The sequence below is a fragment of the Coregonus clupeaformis genome, chromosome 27 (genome assembly GCF_020615455.1).
Source record: "Coregonus clupeaformis isolate EN_2021a chromosome 27, ASM2061545v1, whole genome shotgun sequence".
Classification (NCBI taxonomy): Eukaryota; Metazoa; Chordata; class Actinopteri; order Salmoniformes; family Salmonidae; genus Coregonus; species Coregonus clupeaformis.
Genome location: NC_059218.1, coordinates 16,009,783 through 16,031,605, shown reverse-complemented (window position 1 = coordinate 16,031,605; position 21,823 = coordinate 16,009,783). Strand labels below are relative to the sequence as shown.

Sequence of the window (21,823 nt, the reverse complement as noted above, 5' to 3'; positions counted from 1 at the left end):
ATCCCCCATTATAGTGAATGGAAAAGTGGCAATCTTTGTCTAAATAAAAACCAAAAAATGGAAGACAGTCATGGTACCAATAATTACTTCTAATACACCAGATATATGTCCTTGAACCGATTATTTTAAAATCGCACACAGAATAAGTTATAAGGATAATTTAGTTGCTAATGGCATCCTGCAGTACCCCGGTCGGCCATCAACTTGAGTTTGTCAATGAGAGGGGGCAGCACTGATCTAGCCTGCAACGTCACTTCCTGGAGTAGCTAAAACTGCGTATGTTATGTCCAGAGAAGAAGAGGCAAAGCGAGAGGTTTTACTCCGCCCAAAATCTGTCCACCAAAATAAGCCCACCAAGCAAGGAGGTTTGTATGGAGGTCAATGAGTGTCTAATTTGGTTAACAACAAATGTAATGGTTTATTTGCTACGTGTGGCTTATTTGATCGAAGGTTTCGTAATGCTTAGGTTGTTATGAGTGTATTGATATAAGTGGGACACGTGATATCCCGGCAACTTTGAGAAAAAACACTTTATATTGGGAGTTGTGCCTGTGGTTCACACAGGTATATGCCCTTTCATTGGCTAGAATGGTTCCACCTGATCTTGCTTCCTCCCGACTGCCAATACATTTATTTTCATCGTTAGAGCGGCCACCTGAGTATCTGGTTAATATAGTGGATAATCTGTAGCGCTATTGAGTCTTCACATAGGAATGAATGGTGTCACGTTATCGATGGCTTTGTCCATTCAAGTACAGCACGTGTCAAACTCATTCCATGGAGGGCCGAGTGTCTGCGGGTTTTCGCTCCTCCCTTGTACTTAATTGATTAATTAAGGTCACTAATCAGTAAAGAATTTCCCTCACCTAATCATCTAGGTCTTAATTGAAAGGAAAAAAACAAAAACCCGCAGACACTCGGCCCTTTGTGGAATGAGTTTGACACCCCTTGGTTTACACAGGCAACTCAATTCTGATGTTTTTTTTTCAGTAATTTGTCTTTTGACCAATCAGATCAGCTCTGAAAAAGATCTGATGTGAAGAGATCTGATGTGATTGGTCAAAAGGCCAGTTAGTGGGGAAAAAGAGATCACAATTGGGTTGCCTGTATAAACACAGCAATAGTGTGACTGCTAACTTTAGACTTAAGCAGTTTGGCTGCATACATTTTACAAGCAAAGTATGCCATCAAGTGGACAAAATGTAAATCACCCTGTAGGATACTACTGTGTAATAAACTATAATCTGTAGGTGTCAGTGTTGTACCATCTGATATGGCCCACTTTCATCCCCAGTAGGCTACTCTTGTGTCATCATAACTAACACTGACTGTATCAAACAAAGGCAAAAACAGCAAGTTCAAAATAATTCATTCATGACTTACAAAATGTATTGTAGTATTTTTTGTATTTATTAGGATCCCTATGCTACCTGGGGTCCAAACAGGAATAAAACAATTACATCACAACAAAACAAGAGCTTACATCATAAATAAAACAATACATCATACAATACATTATTACTCTATTATAACACATTTACAATATAAGATGTACAATACTACAACAGTACAATATTACAATGTGTGTGTGTGTAGAAGTGTTTGTTTTAGAGTGTGTGTGCGTATGAGTGTGTCTCTTCTACAGGAGGTTGGTGGCACCTTAATTGGGGAGAACGGGCTCGTGGTAATGGCTGGAGCGGAATTAGTGAAATGGTATCAAATACATCAAACACATGGTTGATGCCATTCCATTTGCTCCGTTCCGGCCATTATTATGAGCCGTTCTCCCCTCAACAGCCTCCTGTGGTCTCTTCACAGTTCGTGTTGTGCCGTGAGGTGTTGTTTTATCAGTTTTTTCAACCTGATTTTACTGCTCGCTTGAGTTACTTGATGTGGAAGAGAGTTCCATGTAGTCATGGCTCTATATAGTACTGTGCAATTCCCAGAGTCTGTTCTGGACTTGGGGAATGTGAAGAGACCCCTGGTGGCATGTCTCGTGGGGTATGTATGGGTGTCTGACCTGTGTGTTTGATGTTTGAACAGACAGTTCGGTACTTTCAACACGTAATACCTCTCACAAAGACAAGTAGTGATGCAGTCAAACTCTCCTCTATTTTGAGCCAGGAGAGATTGACATGCATGTTATTATTAGCCCTCCGTGTACATTTAATGGCCAGCCGTTCTGTTCTGGGCCAACATTCCTTTTTTTGAGGCACTTGACCATATACAGTCGTGGACAGAAATATTGGCACCCTTATACTTTTTTCTAACAATGCACCAGTTCTTCAAGAAAACTGTTGAAATTAAAACATATTTTGGTATCGACATATGTATGTCTTTGCTTTGCAGTTGAACAAAACAAAAACATCTGAATAATTTACTAAATGTTAGTTTATTCCACAAATAAATCCTAAAATGGCCCAGACAATATTATTGGCACCTTCTAGAAGTAGTTAGAAATAATTAGATTTCAAGCAGGTGATTCTCCTTTACTTTGGAATTGAACTCACCTGTGGTGAGTTGCAGATGCCTGCAATATAAAAACCACTCATTCAACCAGTTTGAATAGAGAAAAGGACTCATTCTCCTGTTTTGTGTCACTGTGTGTACCGCAATGGCATGGAGAAAAGAAAGAAAAACAGATAATTATCTGAAGAGGTCAGACACAAGATTGTAGACAAGCATGGACAATATCAAGGCTACAAGTACATCTCCAGAGACCTTGATGTTCCTGTACGTAATGCTATCAAGAAGTTTAAGGCCCATGCCACTGTAGCCAACCTCCCTGGACATGGCCGCAAGAGAAGTTGATGGAAGATTGCAGCGAAGGACTGTTCGAATGGTGGAGAAAGCACCTTGATCAACTGCCACACAGATTCAAGCTGCCCTTCAGACACAAGGTACGACAGTTTCAACTCGCACCCTCCGTCGCCAACTCAATGAAAGGGGGTTATATGGTAGGAGTCCCAGGAGGACCCCACTGCTGAGAGGGAGACATAATAAAGCTGTTTGCCAAAACACACCTGAACATGCCAAAATCATTCTGAGAGAATGTCCTGTGGACAGATGAGACCAAATTACAGCTTTTTAGTAAAGCACACCATCTCTATGTTTACAGAGAACAAAATGAAGCCTTCAAAGAAAAGAACACCTTTCCCTACAGTCAAAACATGGAGGAGGTTCAGTGATGTTTTGGGGTTGCTTTGCTGCACTGGGTGCCTTGAACATGCGCATGGCATCATGAAATCAGGAGAACACCAAGGCATTTTGGAGTGCAATGTCGGACCAAGTGTCAGAAAGCTGGTTCTCCGTCCAAGGTCATCGGTCTTCCAGCAGGACAATGACCCCAAACACACTTCAGAAAGCACCCGGAATAGTTCAAGACAAAATGCTGGACTGTTCTGAAGTGGCCAGCAATGAGTCCAGATCTTTATTTTTATTTTACCTTTATTTAACTAGGCAAGTCAGTTAAGAACAAATTCTTATTTACAATGATGGCCTACACCGGCCAAACCCGGACGACGCGGGGCCAATTGAAATCCCATTGAAAACTTGTGGAGAGATCTGAAAACAGCAGTTGGGAGAAGGCACCATTCAAATCTGGGAGAACTGTAGCATTGCACAAGAGGACTGGGCCAAACTGCCAGTACAGAGGCACTTGATTGCAGTTATTTTGACTAAAGGCTGTGCTACCAAATATTAAGTCTAGGGTGTCAATAATTTTGTCAATGCCATTTGTTTATTTTCTGATTTAAATTATTATTAAGTTCTGAATCAAAAACAAAGGTTCTGTAATATTAACAGTGAAATAAATAATTGTGGAGACCAAATACTTTGGTCAATTTCAACTTATTTTTAGGGAAAATTGTGAGTTACATGAAAAAAGTGCAAGGGTGCCAATATTTTTGGCCATGACTGTAACTGGGCAGTAGTTCAGGTGTGATAAAACAATGGCCTGTAGGACTTGTTTTGTTGATTGTGATGTCAAAACAGCAGAGCAGCACTTTATCATGGACAGACCTCTCCCCGTCTTAGCCACCATTGCATCAATATGTTTTGACCATTTCAGTTTACAATCTAAGGTACACCAAGCAGTTTAGTCTCCTCAACTTGCTCAATTGCCACATTATTAATTACAAGATTAAGATTAAGTTTAGGGTTTAGCAACTGATTTGTCCCAAATACAATGCTTTTAGTTAAAAATATATATATTTAGGACTAGCTTATTACTTTTCACCCATTCTAAAACTGACTGCAACTCTTTGTTAAGTGTTGTAGTGATTTCACTTGCTGTGGTAGCTGACGTGTATAATGTTGAGCCATCAGTGTACATAGATACAAGGGTAGCCTAGTGGCCAAAGAAGAGTTTCAAAAGAAGGTGGAAACCTCTAATTTAAATACCCCCCAAATAAACAAATACAACTGCTGTTGAATGGAGACTCCTCAATACATCAAATGGAAGTAACCTAACCATTTGGCTGATTCTGTCACTGGCAACAAATGGTCTGAAGTCAATGCAAAACCTATCCATAGACGGTATGTACCTATCTAACACACAGCTCAGACACCCAACTTGTCACCACCATTATTGATATGACTCTTTTATGTCATAGTACCTTTGCTATTTTATGTATTTGTTCAATGTAGGCCTGTGGACTATATTGACTTATTATAGAGTGCAAGTGTTATGACAACAAATGATTGCGTGCCAGGGGATTTATAACACATTAATAAAGGTTTATATTAACAGTGATTTGTTTCAAAGAAATAGGGATTTGTACGTTTGGCCTTTTTTGTTAATCTGCGTCACCACGTCCACTGCGTGTCCCACGTGCAGATGTTTACGCTCCTCTTGCAGAACTACGTCACAGTAATTCGTAGTTGGAAGAAAAACGTTGGAAAGAGGGAAAGATGCGACATCAAAACAACAACAATTTGTCGGACCGAACAAAGGGACAGCTCATGGACAATATCTCCTGGTTGTCTTTGGACTAACAACATCCCAGACACAGTAAAAACAGTATTTCCCTACATTTCTGAAGGGGGTTTTGTTCAGAAAAGCCCTCCCCCGGATTTGACAGCACGCAGCTCTCAGGCGTTTACTGCTTGTAAACAGATCCTCCTCACACTTGACGATGGTAACCGCGGCTCTGCATTGATTGTCTGTATTCGCACAAAGCGAACCAGCCAGCACATGTAGCAGACAGGTGAGCGAGGCAGGTGGAGTGATGACAAGTCTGCCAACTAACAATAATAATTCGACTTTTACGCCTTTCGTGGATGTTTTGTTGTTATGGATGTAGCCGAGCAATTTAACGGGGATATTTTCTTCAACTTGACGATTGATTTGAGGAAAATCTGCGCAACGTTCAGAGGGTAGCTAATCAACTCTCCAAGCTTGTAAACAAAGCGAGCCACGGTTGTTTTTTTGTAATCTCCTTGGTTAGCTAGCTAGTCTTTTTAGCCTCAACGACGAACTGTGAAAGGGGGTACCGGTATTTGTGTGTGAGCTCTCTAGCTCCGTTTTACTGGCTGGATGAGATGTCATTCATGATGGAGGATTCTGTAGAGTCGGACTGGGTGGCCGTTCGACCAAATGTTTTCGACGAAAAGGAAAGACACAAATTCGTTTTCATCGTCGCTTGGAACGAGATCGAGGGAAAGTTCGCCATAACCTGCCACAATAGAACAGTACAGAAACGGACTGCGTTTCGGGATTCGCTCTTGGAAGCTGTCGAATGCGACCTCGCATCCCCCGGCACACTAGAGACGGATGTAGACAAACGCAGAACTCCACTAAAAAGTCCCACCAAAAGAACAGATGACATCTCGGCATTGATTAAAGTTAGATCTAATGTAAACCCGAAAGGGAAAAGCCCGACAAAGAGCCCCATTCGAGAGAATACGGCCGCGGTGGGTGCCTCATCAAGGCCAGCCGAGAGTGTTATAAAAACACTTACGTTAGGGTCGTGGGACATCGTGCCCTCTAAGATGACCGACATCGAGGTCCTGGAACCAGCGGATGTCTCTGGGTTGCCTCGCTCCCCGGACGATGGCGACGGAGAGGAGTCGGACAGCAGCCGAGAGGGCTACAGCTGGGCCGGCCTGTTCTCCTTCCAGGACGTGCGGGCAGTCCACGTCCAGCTCTGCGCTGTAAACTCGGACCTGGAGCCCTGTCTGCCCCCCTTCCCTGAGGAGCAGTCGGGCATGTGGACGGTGCTATTCGGGGCCCCTGAGGTGTCTCAACAGGAGACGGACGCCCTGTGTTACCAACTACAGGTATACCTGGGCCATGCTCTGGACACCTGCGGCTGGAAGATCCTTGCCCAGGTGCTATTTACGGAGAGTGATGACACGGAAGAGTACTATGAGAGTTTGAGTGAGCTGAGACAGAAAGGATATGAGGAGGCTCTCCAGCGGGCCAAGAAACGGCTCCAAGAGGTAAATTAAACAACACACCAATCTCTCAGCACCCATGTGTTTTTGGGGAATGGCTAGTCTCCAGACAAAAATAACATGGCAAGAGTAGCTACATTAATCTTCTACTGCTCTGCATGATAAACACTGACCCAGAATCTGCTTTTACAGGAGACGTTGAATATGGCGATTGTCCTTTAAGCCCAGGAAGAAGCCATTCAACTTGCCATTCACCAGCTTTTCAAGCTTAATAATGTCCAAATACGTTAGGTACTTAACAAAGCATGGAGTTTCGCAGAGAAACTAGCGTCATTACTGCCGTTACGGTCGGTATGTACTTCTAAAGAGCTATAAATAAAAAATTACATGCAACCAAAAAAATTACTTGTCAGGAAATAATCGAAGTATTGATTTTGACCAAGAGCATATTTCCAGACAAAGCATTTTTTCGGTTGCATGTACCTTTTTATTTAAACCTTTTTTGGAAGTACATACCAGCCCTAACGGCAGTAATGATGTATTTTGACATTATTAAGCTTGACAAGCAGACATGAGTCTCACAATGAAAAATAGTTATTGTTCCACATGTAGGAAAATGCCTGGAGAAATTCCTGACACCCTTTACTGTTAGTATTTTGTTAATCTGGCATTTCTGTACAAGGAACATGTTGACCACTATGTTTCCCAGTCAAGCTTAAATGCACATGCAGGCCACACACACACACACACACATTGTTCCATGGGCTGATGAGGTCCAAAGTGCATGTCAGGGGCACTGGACCACATGGTCGTCTCTCCCTCTCCTCCCTCTCTTTCTCCACCCTTTCCCTTTGTTTTTCCTGTAAGCCTCAGAGCAACCATCTGTTGCTCTACACACCACAGTCCCAGGCCTGTAATATGATCTGGCCCCTGCCCTGACACTCTATTTGGCTGTTTAGGGAAGGGGAGTCCATGGTTACCGTGGGATAATGGAGTAGGGAACCTCCACACTAGAGTCATGGAGTTCAGCAAACGTGGTTTGAGAGTGAGAATTTTAATGATGACACCAAAAGTTCCAAACAAGGGACCAAGGAAAGGACGATCAACATTCTAGTAACAAAAGCCAGCTCTTATAGGGCTGGATGGGTGAACCTCCTTTAGGGCAGGTCCTACTATCACCCTGTCAGTGTAAGTGCTGGGGGGTGGGGGGGGGGCTCTCCCTCTTTCTATCTGTCTCTCCTTTTATCTCTCCATCCCCTTTTCTTTGTCTTCTCATCTCTCTGTCATGGTGTGATTGTTTGAGTCAAAGACCACAGAACAGCTGGACAGGCTAGGACAGGGCTAAGTCAGGTCATAACTAACTAACAGGTGGGGATAAGAGTATATAAGACTCACTGTTGTTACTCACAATGTAATTCATAAAAACAAGCAGGCTATTGCCTTGGCTTACTCTCACACTCAGCTCTGGTTTATGAGGACTAGGTTGTTAGACAGTAGGCTACATCACAGCCATCCTGTCCTTTTACAGGGTAATAAACAAATGATTATCTTGTAATAGCGCTTTGTCTAAACTTGGACTGAATTGTACTATATGAAGAGTAGTGATGGGGGGAAAATATTGATACAGTTACATATCGGGATATGATTTTTGACCATATAGGCCTATCGTAACGTATCGTTTTGACAATATCGCAATATTATTTTTGCGCTAGTTGGCTGTACCTGCACCAAACTCCAGTATTTGTTCTTCATAGCTTGTTCTCCATCTTCTTTTTTTAATAGGGAGCCAATTTGTTTTCAGCACTTTTATTTCCATGACTGATAAAAACTTGTTTTCCCATGCTCCCTCTTGTCCCTCTGCACCAGACCATATGGTGAGCAATATGTTTGGAACATCGAATCGCAATAAAATCACAGTATCGAATCTCATTACATATAGAATCATGAGAATCGCAATACGTATCGAATTGGTCCCTGGCAATTCCCAGGCCTAATGAAGAGTATACAGTCCTTTGTTTTGATGGAGAAACTTGGGTAAGAATAATGGCAGGATGATGATAGCAATTAGGGATGTTAATGGTTAACTGTTAACCGGTTAGCCGCCGGAAATACATTTTGTAATGCTTATCGGTCTATAGGTAAATTTGCATAATTTTGTGGAATTAAATTGGCATGTGTATTTTCGTTAGTCGTCATGCATTTTATTTATCACACGCACACAGCATACAGAGCCTAGTTTGAGGAGTGGAATAGCCTACCACCTGCCAGACAGGCTACTGGAGTGAAACCCAGTCATTGCGCAGCAAATACCAATTCTAAATGCAATTGTGTGTTAAAAACTTTGGTGGCCACGATTAAAAAGGAGCTATTTTTATTTCTCAATCTGAACTCGTAAAGCGTGCTTTCCATTCGCCATTCGGATGCATAGACTGTAGCCTGCCTACCTTTGACCATCAGCTCGTCACCCACCACTTTGCAATGTGAGCTTGAGGCAGGATAATTGTTTGAAACCTCAACATTTGACTTTACTTCAAATAATGAGGCATGTCTTACCTTGCTTCAAAGTAGCCTTGCCAAAATCCACTCATTGAAACGTGGAGGCAATTATTTTGTAAAGACTTCCTCATGCCATTAACCAGCATTTCTCTCCTGTTCTATTGGTTTTCATATCAACTTTCTTTCGTTGTCCAGAAGCCAAAGGCACAATCCTAGTCATATTTGCAACCCATCATAGTAGTTGCTATTAGATTCCCCCTCTTTCTAATTTTCTAATGGATATTTTCATCTCTGTCACATATGGAACTGCTCGCATTAGGTGCGCAGTTTAGAAATGTGGGCAAATGTTTGAAAATGACGTTTTATTAGCTGCTTCATTACAGGAGTTGCATGTTCAATAATAGGCTATAGTATTTTGACTGTAAGACGAAAGGCTTGCTATTGTTGCATGTTTCCATTAAGCTCTTAATGAAAAATGTCCGGTCCTTGTATGCATGCATAGTATCTGAGAGGAAGAGGCGAAGCGAGAGGTTTCACTCTCACCAAAATCAGTCCAAAATAAGTCCAGTGCATTTCTATGGGCTTATTTCGGGCCTAAGCTTGTCGCCTGCCTTCCCGCCTTGGGACGACTCCCATTGTTAGGGTGGAAATATAAGCATCTCGTCATTATATACAGATCTCTGATAGTATTTTCTGTTGGTCACATCATTTTACCAGTTAATGAGGGTCAGTTAGTTGGCAGCAAAATTGACCGAAATGTGCATCCCTAATAGCAATCGAGTCTATTACTGAAGACATCTTGTGTGATTCCCTGTTGCTGTGGTGACCTGGTTTGACTCCCTAAGGAGTTACTTCCTCAGAGAGAGAGAGGGAGAGGGAGACACACTGTGCTTTCATATTGTAGGTACTGGCAGGTGTGGAGGTGGCTGAAAGTGACCTCACATCCTCTGCCACAAAAATAATCAAACTGAACGTAATTGTGTATTTTTTTTGCGGGGGATTCCGTGAGTTGATTTTGCTTGAGCTGTAGGCAATGGATCGTGGCCCAAGAGAATGCACTAAACCACACCTAATACTAATTCACGACAGGCCAGACAGACGATCTCACAGAGTAGGATAACGACAACTCCTCTCTGAATACAGTGCAGTTAAAGAGGAGGAGGAGGAGACCGGGAGGGAGAGGAGGCCATTGTATATTAGTAGTGTGGGTTGGTGGGGAAGGCAAAGGACAGAGAGCAGCAACTCGATGGACACACAATGGCTCCCTCTGACTGAACAGTAGCCTGAGGCTGTGGGCTATGATGAGAATGTCACAGCTGATTGAGCTCTGACCGCTCAGTCAGTCAGTGGGTGATGATGTCATTGAGGGGAGACAGAGTCACTGACGTTGTGCAGGCCTCCATGCTGATAGTGAGAAGGCCATAGTTACATCCGGGATACGAGTCAGAGAATCACTGGGTTAACTCACTGTGTCCTTATCACAACCTCTGCCCTGCCTGTCTGCCTGCCTGCACTATGTAAAATGATTCATTTGTGGGATGTACTGCTTGAGAAGAGATAGCAGCACTGTCCTAAGCATTTATAGAATAGATTGGAATAGAATGAATAGAGCAATAGTCTTGTTCAATGTCCAAACACAATGTGGAAACTTGCATTTGGCTTCATACACTTTGACACAGATATTAGCCTAAACATAACAATCAAAACATCAACAGCACTTGTCAAAAATAACATGTGACTTCAAAAGTAGGCTACAACATGGAAAATTCAAAGAGTAATTTATAGTCTATTAGCTTATCACCATGAAGGTTATTACCAGAGGTTATCTGTACCGGGAAAAAAAAAAATAGGCTACTTTCTCTGGTATCTAAAGTTTGATCAGAGGTTTGAGTCAGAGTAACGTTAGTGTGTAATAGAAAGGGTTTACAGTAAGATGGAAACTCCCAGTCTGTAAAAGTCTTCTAGACTCCTCTAATTACGGCAAACCTCCCTCGCTCCCAGTCCTACACACCCAACTGAGTCTGAGAAGTCTTTACATCTGCACAGCCCAAGATACAGCTTCGATAGCTATCTATAGCCTTTTCAGACCTTGTCTGTTGAGTGTTTTTGACATGAGTGGCATGCCTGTAGAGGGACAGCTCTGGTTGGTTGCTGTGGGTTTTAGCCCTGTAGAGTCAGAGCGAATCTGTCCTATATTTCTTAAGGCATTTAATAGGGGTGTAATTGTACACGTACAGTTGAAGTCGGAAGTTTACATACACCTTAGCCAAATACATTTAAACTCAGTTCCTGACATTTAAACCTAGTAAAAAAATGATCAGTGTCTTAGGTCAGTTAGGAACACCACTTTATTTTAAGAATGTGAAATGTCAGAATAATAGTAGAGAGAATTATTGATGTCAGCTTTTATTTCTTTCATCACATTCCCAGTGGGTCAGAAGTTTACATACACTCAATTAGTATTTGGTAGCATTGCCTTTAAATTGTTTAACTTGGGTCAAACGTTTCGGGTAGCCTTCCACAAGCTTCCCACAATAAGTTGGGTGAATTTTGGCCCATTCCTCCTGACAGAGCTGGTGTAACTGAGTCAGGTTTGTAGGCCTCCTTGCTCGCACACACTTTTTCAGTTCTGCCCACAAATGTTCTATAGGATTGATGTCAGGGATTTGTGATGGCCACTCCAATACCTTTACTTTGTTGTCCTTAAGCCATTTTGCCACAACTTTGGAAGTATGCTTGGGGTCATTGTCCATTTGGAAGACCCATTTGCGACCAAGCTTTAACTTCTTGACTGATGTCTTGAGATGTTGTTTCAATATATCCACATAATTTTCCTTCGTCATGATGCCATCTATTTTGTGAGGTGCACCAGTCCCTCCTGCAGCAAAGCACCCCCACAGCATGATTCTGCCACACCCGTGCTTCACGCTTGGGATTGTGTTTTTTCGGCTTTCAAGCAACCCCCTTTTTCCTTCAAACATAACGATGGTCATTAAGGCTAAACAGTTCTATTTTTGTTTCATCAGACCAGAGGACATTTCTCCAAAAAGTATGATCTTTGTCCCCATGTGCAGTTGAAAACCGTAGTCTGGCTTTTTTATGGCGGTTTTGGAGCAGTGGCTTCTTCCTTGCTGAGCGGCCTTTCAGGTTATGTCAATATAGGACTTGTTTTACTGTGGATATAGATACTTTTGTACCTGTTTCCTCCAGCATCCTCACAAGGTCTTTTGCTGTTCTGGGATTGATTTGCACTTTACGCACCAAAGTATGTTCATCTCTAGGAGACAGAACACGTCTCCTTCCTGAGCGGTATGACGGCTGCGTGGTCCCATGGTGTTTATACTTGCGTACTATTGTTTGTACAGATGAACGTGGTACCTTCAGGCATTTGGAAATTGCTCCCAAGGATGAACCAGACTTGTGGAGGTCTACCATTTTTTTCTGAGGTCTTGCCTGATTTCTTTTGATTTTCCCATGATGTCAAGCAAAGAGGCACTGAGTTTGAAGGTAGGCCTTGAAATACATCCACAGGTACACCTCCAATTGACTCAAATGATGTCAATTAGCCTATCAGAAGCTTCTAACGCCATGACATCATTTTCTGGAATTTTCCAAGCTCTTTAAAGGCACAGTCAACTTAGTGTATGTAAACTGCTGACCCACTGAAATTGTGATACAGTGTATTATAAGTGAAATAATCTGTCTATAAACAATTGTTGGAAAACTTACTTGTGTCATGCACAAAGTAGATGTCCTAACCGACTTGCCAAAACTATAGTTTGTTAACAAGAAATTGGTGGAGTGGTTGAAAAACGAGTTTTAATGACTCCAACCTAAGTGTATGTAAACTTCCGACTTCAACTGTATACGTACCGAACTGTTCGGTACAGGGACCTCGTTTTGGCCACACTGTGAACCCGAATAAATACATTAAAAATATATATATATTTACAAAATAAAAACACTAGGCCTATAGGCTATGCCTACGCTGCGTTGTATGCCTCGAGTAAATCTGAGCTGAAAAAAAACTACATTTCAGGCTATTCCGTTAAAACAACTAAAGCCTATGCGCACTAGTGTTGCACAGTATACCGAAACTTCTGAATAACACACTTGAATAATGCGACACGGCATGTAGAAATGTTGAAACTGTTCATTATTGTTCGCAAAACAATGTCCATACAGGCTAGAACACATTACAATGCAAGAAGATACCGGTAGCTTCCAGCTTGGTAGGCTAACTATCCTTGCTAGCTTACAGCTGAAGCCAGCATCAATTCACTATCCCTAGTACTTTGTTTGTGATAATGCAAAATATGCTTATTTCAAAGATGATTGCCACCAAAACGTTATTAATTCACATAATCGATCGCTCTCTCACGTCTCTTCCAAAGATTGTCTGTTGCCTCAGCAAACTGCCCCCCTCTTTCCTCGTGAATGATGTCATTACTGGTTAAAGAGACAGTGTGCACTTTAATAAATAGGCTACTTCTATGCATATGTTGTTGATCAGTACAATAAAATAAGTCCCAAATGGAAGGGAAACAGATTGTTAATCATATGTAGCCCCATGAAATCAACCAAAACAAGCTCAATAACTAAATGCATGCATATTGTGAATAGGCCTAGACTACATCTTGATTTACCCAGTTTATCAATAAAGATGTACCACTCAAATATATGATCACTATTATGTTATGTACAGTACCAGTCAAAAGTTTGGACACACCGACTCATTCAAGGGTTTTTCTTAGTGAAGACATCAAACTATTAAATAACACATATGGAATCATGTAGTAACCAAAAAAGTGTTCAACAAATCAAAATATATTTTATATTTGAGATTCTTCATAGTAGCCACCCTTTGCCATGAGGACAGCTTTGCACATTATTGGCATTCTCTCAACCAGCTTCATGAGGTAGTCACTTGGAATGCATTTCAATTAACAGGTGTGCCTTGTTAAAAGTTAAGTTGTGGAATTTCTTTCCTTCTTAATGAGTTTGAGCCAATCAGTTATGTTGTGACAAGGTAGGGTTGGTATACAGAAGATAGCCCGATTTGGTAAAAGACCAAGTCCATATTATGGCAAGAACAGCTCAAATAAGCAAAGAGAAACGACAGTCCATCATTACTTGAAGACATGAAGGTCAGTCAATCCGGAAAATTTCAAGAACTTTGAAAGTTTCTTCAAGTGCAGTCGCAAAAACTATCAAGCGCTATGATGAAACTGGCTCTCATGAGGACCGCCACAGGAAAGGAAGACCCAGAGTTACCTCTGCTGCAGAGGATAAGTTCATTAGAGTTAACTGCACCTCAGAAATTGCAGCCCAAATAAATGCTTCACAGAGTTCAAGTAACAGACACATCTCAACATCAACTGTTCAGAGGAGACTGCGTGAATCAGGCCTTCATGGTCGAATTGCTGCAAAGAAACCACTACTAAAGGACACCAATAAGAAGAAGAGACTTGCTTGGGCCAAGAAACACGAGCAATGGACATTAGACCGGTGGAAATCTGTCCTTTGGTCTGATGAGTCTAAATTAGCGATTTTTGGTTCCAACCGCCGTGTCTTTGTGAGACGCAGAGTAGGTGAACGGATGATCTTCGAATGTGTGGTTCCCAACGTGAAGCATGGAGGAGGAGGTGTGATGGTGCTTTGCTGGTGACACTGTCTGTGATTTATTTAGAATTCAAGGCACACTTAACCAGCATGGCTACCACAGCATTCTGCATTGATACGCCATCCCATCTGGTTTGGGCTTAGTGGGACTATCATTTGTTTTTCAACAGGACAATGACCCAACACACCTCCAGGCTGTGTAAGGGCTGTTTGACCAAGAAGGAGAGTGATGGAGTGCTGCATCAGATGACCTGGCCTCCACAATCACCCGACCTCAACCCAATTGAAATGGTTTGGGATGAGTTGAACTGCAGAGTGAAGGAAAAGCAGCCAACAAGTGCTCAGCATATGTGGGAACTCCTTCAAGACAGTCGCTGAATTTATCTGTCTGGATCAAGTGCAATTCTGTGACTAGCCGGGAACTAGTTCTGTACGATGGCGAGTGGTGGGGTCGATGAACCAGAATTGGAGGATCTTCCATCGTTTAAATCTCCAGTTTGGAAACATTTTGGCTTCCCTGTAGATTACAGCGGCAATGGACAGAGAGTTGTGGATAAAACGTTAACAGTATGTCACCACAATCAACGAGAATAGACTATGCAGCTGCCAACACCTCAAATGTTGCCACATTTACGCCGAGATAACCCCAGTATATCGAAGCAAGAAGGAAACGCAAACACAACATTGTCTTCTCTCTGCAATCAAGCAGTCCTTGGCAGCTGATACTGACCGGGCCAAAGAAATTACAAGAGCGATAGGTAGGCCATGTTTATATATTTTTTACAGTCTTTGGTTTATATGCTCCCATTCTCGGTGGTTGAGAATAGGGGGTTTCAGCACCTCGTGGAAGTGCTCGAGCCATGTTACGAACATCCCTCTTGCACCCATTTCAGCAAACAGTTAGTACCCAGTGTATATAAACAAGCCAAAGCCGAAGTTTTCAATGAATTGGCCAATGCACCCTGTGTAAAGCTTACTTAACAGTGACAGCCCGTCACATTATCCTGGAGTGGCAGTTGTACCGTGCTACCGGCACGCCCCCTTTATGAGAGTCACAGGTGCGCATCTGGCACTGAAGGATGCAGTGTCATAGTGCGTTCGTAACCAATTGGGAATTTATCACATACGACTGTGAAAAATCCACTTGAACGGCCCTCCAGCTGGTAATTACTAGTGGGAAACTCGTCTATCACCCTGAGCACCCACTTACATTTTACATTTTAGTCATTTAGCAGACGCTCTTATCCAGAGCGACTTACAGTTATTGAGTGCATATATTATTTAATTTTTTCATACTGGCCCCTCGTGGGAATTGAACCCACAACCCTGGTGTTGCAAACACCATGCTCTACCAACTGAGCTACATCCCTGCCGGCCATTCCCTCCCCTAACCTGGACGACGCTGGGCCAATTGTGCGCCGCCCCATGGGTCGCCCAGTCACTTCTCCCACATGGTGATCTCTGACGACACCTACTAAGGAAATGGCCTCTATAACAGCTTTTTCGGCAGTTAAATGCAACAACAAATCATTATTTATAAAAAGGAATCTATTATTGTATTTTTTAAACTCTGTAATTTGTTTGCAAGCATGATGACTGTACCTTTTAGTTTATGGTTGACACAGCTTTGACCATTAGCCAATCTGTGTTTCTCAAAGAGTTCAAATCACATGAATGCATCTAACTGGTATGTACGACTTCACAACTAGTAAATTCCCACCTCCCACATGGTTAAAAACGCAGCATCAGAGTGGAAACTTGAGGCCTAACATAACAATCCTGTCACAACAGACAATGCCAGGAACATTGTGAATGGCATTTAATTTTCCTGCATACCAAAACCGAACTGTGACCCCAAAACTGCAATACGTAGCGAACTGTGGGTTTGGTGAACCATTACACCATAGGCATTTAATCATTCCTCTGTGTGTGTGTGTGTGAGAGAGAGAGAGAGAGCAATAGACTCCCACTGCAGCCCTCAGGGATTTTCTCCCATCACAACGCACGTGTCTCCCCCACCGTTCAGGGACCCAGGCATCGGGTCAAAGGTCATTGAAGGTGGTGTGTGTGCGGGCCTGTGGAACTGCACATTTTTCCACCTGTTAAGCAGCTTTGATGTTGCTTCCTCCTAGACTCTGATCTAAAGTCAGTCTTGCGTTCCTCACTTCCCCTTAATGGTTAAGATAAGGGTTAGGGAGGGGAAACTGATCCTAGGTCTGTGTCTACGGGCAACTTGTACCCAAAGCAAAGTGAGCAAACTCACACTTAGGAGGTGTGCTGTGATACTAGCATATGGTACCTGCCTGGTTTCAGTTCTGTGGACTGAATGCAAAGTCTCATGCTCTGAAATACATACACTCCCCCTACGTATGTATTTGGACAGTGATGCAACATTTTAAAATGTGGCTGTATAGACAGGTGGGTTGTTTAGCAACAAAACCAATGTGTTCGCAATTGTGGATCAAAACAGGTGGGGTTGGCTTGGAATCAAAGGATTGTTGACAACATATAAACTACAGGATAGTTCCTCTCCAAATCTTTATTGAAAACATAAATACATTTGCACAATGAGCACTTGTTGTCTCTCAAATACGTTACAGTTGTTGGTTAGCGAGCTAGCCATATTAGCATAGAGGTGACGAGTAAAAACACCTCAAAATGATATAAGCTGAAACAAGCCACCTACGATTCCCACATGGCAGCTTCTTGTTGTCGTTGCTAGCTATCTGACCGTCCAGAATATAACACACAGACTTCTGCTCCATCGATGCGCGCACATCATTTTCGTGATGTTGTCAGCTAACCCGTCTATACTCCAGCATTTTGGATTTGAGATCAAATGTTTCATATGAGGTGACAGTAATGAATGTCACCTTTTTTATTTAGGGTATTTTAATACATATCTGATTTACTGTTTAGAAGTGAAGGCACTTTATAGATCTAGTCCCCCCATTTGAAGATACAATACCAGTCAAAAGTTTGGACACCCCTACTCATTCAAGGGTTTTTCTTTACAATGTAAAAATAAAGAAAAACCCTTGAATGAGTAAGTGTGTGTCACGATCGTTGTAAGAGGCAGACCAAGGCGCAGCGTGATAGGCGTACATCTTTTAATGAGTACTTTACACCAACAACAAAACGATACGTGAAGTCTAAAGGTTCACCAACACTAACCTATACAGAACAAGATCCCACAAAACAAAAGTGCCAACAGGCTGCCTAAGTATGGTTCCCAATCAGAGACAACGAGAATCAGCTGCCTCTGATTTGGAACCACCCTGGCCAACATAGAAAACACGAACTAGAACACAACATAGAAAATCACCCATAGAAAATCCACACCCTGGCTCAACATATAAGAGTCCCCAGAGCCAGGGCGTGACAGTGTGTCAAATCATTTGACTGGTGGTGTAAGTATTTGGAAAATATAACTTATAGTGTACCAAAGTAGTCAAAAGTTTAGTATTTGGTCCCATATTCCTAGCATGCAATGACTACATCAAGCTTGGGACTACAAACTCATTGGATGCATTTGCAGTTTGTTTTGGTTGTATTTTGGGTTATTTCTTTCCCAATAGGAACTGAATGGTGAATGATGACTGGAGTAATTTTCTTTCTAAGTGAGTAGATAAGATGTTTCTGAACACTTCTAAATCAATCCTGATAAATCCATGATTAAGAAAAATCATAAATGAATCATGATTAATGATGAGTGAGAAAGTTATAGAGGCTACTACAAAGCATGACGTTAAAAGGCAACACTTTTCATTAATGCTCACTATGAAATGCTAGCGGCCATGACTGAAGGCAAACGAGAGTTGTCTTGGAGGTGTGGTACACTTGATGTGGGTGTTTCTTAGGTGTGTCTTTGCCATTCAATCACAACAAACAAGGCCAGTAGTGAGTACAGCGAAGTACGCTAAGCTAGCTTTGCTATGGAGAGAAGTTTGAGTTGAGGACTTCTCCTCTCCTGACTGACTCGCTATCTCAAGATGGTCAGCTAATTCAGTTCTATGTGTAGGCTAAAGCCTGTGCTGACCTTGTGTTTAGCCAAGCAGACAGCAGCTAGCTAGCATAGCTTGGTGATGGCTGCAGCTGGCTATCCTATCTAGCTGATATTTCTCTGTCAAATCAGTTATGGCAAGATAGCAAGAGCCAACGTCTGGAATGTGTTTCATAAGACACTCGTTCTACAAAACCTTGCTTTGAAAGTAGCTTGCAACTTAGTTTCAACGCTTCATCAGGTCATGTAAATACATGTTACCGTGGAAACGGTATCAGCTGTGAGTTGAATGCTCGGTTTTATCAGCTCAGCTGTCCTAGAACACAATATTCTATAACTGGCTAGTTTTGTCTCGTCTCTCCTTATGTCTGCTGTTAGATCTTTGCTGGGGGACAAATCCCAAGACAAAAGATTTTATGCTGTAAATATCATATTGATGTGCAATAAAGACACAGGAGTCGCGTTAATGCAGAATTCTGTGTTTTTCACGCAGTAAAAAACAACATAAATATCTTGCTGCGTTTTGTGAACGCAGATCTAAAATGCTTCTTATTGTAATTTCTGCTCGGCATCAGACTAATTTTGTGCTTCAGTTGCACTTTTCCATTCACGATCGGGCATTCTATCAGCAGACAACACTCTGGCTGATGTCTAGCTACTTTTCTCCAGTACCTTTCTCGGTGTAGCCTACATTTCTCCAGTAAAATCCAAGATTGACTTAAGCAAAACATTAGGAAATGGACCACCGCTTATCACCTTGTCAATACCATCCCTACGGTGAAGCATGGTGGTGGCAGCATCATGCTGTGGGGATGTTTTTCAGCGGCAGGGACTAGGAGTCGAGTCAGGATCGAGGGAAAGATGAACGGAGCAAAGTGCAGAGAGATCCTTGATGAAAACCTAATCCAGAGCGCTCATGACCTCAAACTGGGGTGAAGGTTCACCTTCCAACAGGACAATGACCCTAAGCACACAGCCAAGACCACGCAGGAGTGGCTTCGGGACAAGTCTCTGAGTGTCCTTGAGTGGCCCAGCCAGAGCCCGGACTTGAACCCGATCTAACATCTCTGGAGAGACTTGAAAATATCTGTGCAGCGACGCTCCCCATCCAACCTGACAGAGCTTGAGAGGATCTGCAGAGAAGAATGGGAGAAACTCCCCAAATACAGATGTGCCAAGTTTGTAGCGTCATACTCGAGGCTGTAATCGCTGCCAAAGGTTCTTCAACAAAGTACTGAGTAAAGGGTCTGAATACTTAGGTAAATGTGATATATATAAAAAAAAAATTATAAATGTGCAAACAACCTGTTTTTGCTTTGTCATTATGGGGTATTGTGTGTAGATTGATGAGGGAAAAAAACAATTTACTCCATTTTAGAATATGTCTGTAAAGTAATAAAATGTGGAAAAAGTCAAGGGGTCGGAATACTTTCTTCATGCACTGTACAGTATGCGTTGTATTTTGTTTTGTTTTGTTGGTACATTAGGAGAAGAGGTGGAGCTAAAAAGCCCTAAAAATGTATAGCTCCTCAAGTACAGACGTACTTTGCTGTATGGTATTTTTGATTTATTTTTATTTTTTAATGTCTGCTCAGCCCACATGCCCACATATTCTATATATGTAATGTATACAATAACTATGTATTTATGGGGTATTGTGTGTAGATTGATGAGGGGGAAAAAACGTAACAAAATGTGGAAAAAGTGAACGGATACTTTCCGACCACCGAGAATGGGCGCATACCCGCGGCTATAAACCAAAGACAAAAAAATATTAACATAGCCTACTTTCCGAATGCACTTTATGTAATGTATTACAGGTTATGGACAGGTGCAGGAGGGGTGGAGTGCATGACACGCTGTCCTGGATATGACAGAGTTTGACAGAGTTTGCCTCAACCCATGGGTCCAGCAGGCAGATGTGAGATGCAGGAGGATGGCACTCTTCTCATACCACTCTGTAGGCTACTGACTGATTCAAAGCTTACTGGAAGAAGAGTGCGAAGAGTGCAATTGCTTTGATATATCGAATGAGCGATTTATTTCAAAAGGCATCAAATGTATTTGGTTGTAATGTTGCAACGTTATACATCAAGGGTGGTCAACCATCCTCCAGGAGAGCTAATGGGTGTGCACGCTTTTATTCCAGTCCCCCTCTAACAATCCACATTTTAGAAATTAGCTGCTCAACCGGACCTTGATAAACTGTCTATGATGTGTTTGAGCAGGGCTTGATCAAAAGCCTGCACACCCAGTAGCTCTACAGACTGAGGGTTGACCACGTGTTTTATACAGTTGCCTAACTGGTATTGTACTTTGTGGGGGGTTAAGTGCCTTGCACAATGACAGGAGATGGTACATGGGATCAGAGAGCAACCTCCCAGTGTCGATACCACATTACGCATACTTTTTTATACATACATAGAGACGCCGCCAATTGTTGGTAATGGAAATTTGGTTAAAAGCAATTGAGAAGTCATGGAAAAATCATGAAATTCCATCTGTCAAAATGTGGATGAACCCTGAACATGGCTGCCGTAGAATGTTGTAGTGTCATGAAGAAATGACCATAAAATATGCAAAAAGGCATGTAGTTGGCACATTGTGGTTTTTGACTCAACCGTGTGACGTTGGAGCTGAGCCAATTAGAAGACTTGGGCGAGGAGAAAAAATCTCTAGCTCTCCGCTCTGGCCCGCCCCCTGTAGTCATAGTACTATCAAAGATGGTGGATAAATGAAGATGGTTCACTCAGGTCGTTTACTATTGGGAAAACAATTGTCAGTTCCTGTCTACTTAAGGGGGTGTCTCTCCCATAGACACCAATGCGATGGCAGCTGGATCTGGTCTACTTATTTTCCTCCCTCGAGCTGGATGGCAGCTCTCCACTTCGTCTGTTGATACTACTGATGTGTGAGGTAAAAGGGTAAGGGAAAATGGAGAACGAACTGTTGACTAAATACATTTTCCAAAATTGTATGTTTGTCAAGCACATAACCACTATTTTGTAGTTAGCTCCTTAGCTAAGGCATCATTACGAGGAAGTGAATTGGCTATATGCTTTGATCTCCTCAACGGTAGTAGGCGCGAGCGCATTGGCGAGCAAAGAAACGTGCAGTGTTGTGGTAGTTCAGAGCCTGTGGCTACGTGGATGGAAACAGACATGGCAGAGAGAGCTGTTCCGCTAATACCATTCTTCACAAAAAGTTATGCTAGACTGTTAAAAATGTGTAGACCCTTTACTCAGTACTTTGTTTAAGCACCTTTGGCAGTGATTATAGCCTCAAGTCTTCTTGGGTATGACGCTA

The 21,823-nt window shown here is 42.3% G+C and overlaps 1 protein-coding gene across 1 annotated transcript in view; it reads left to right on the top strand.

The window, feature by feature from the left end:
• The first annotated feature begins 4,872 nt into the window (after window positions 1-4,872).
• Window positions 4,873-21,823, top strand: part of LOC121541554 (junction-mediating and -regulatory protein) — a 48,763-nt gene continuing 31,812 nt past the window's right edge. Inside the window, exon 1 of the mRNA XM_041850634.2 lies at window positions 4,873-6,441. Within this exon, the coding sequence (XP_041706568.2) occupies window positions 5,542-6,441 (900 nt within the window). The 5' untranslated portion in view covers window positions 4,873-5,541. The remainder of the gene's footprint in view (window positions 6,442-21,823) is intronic.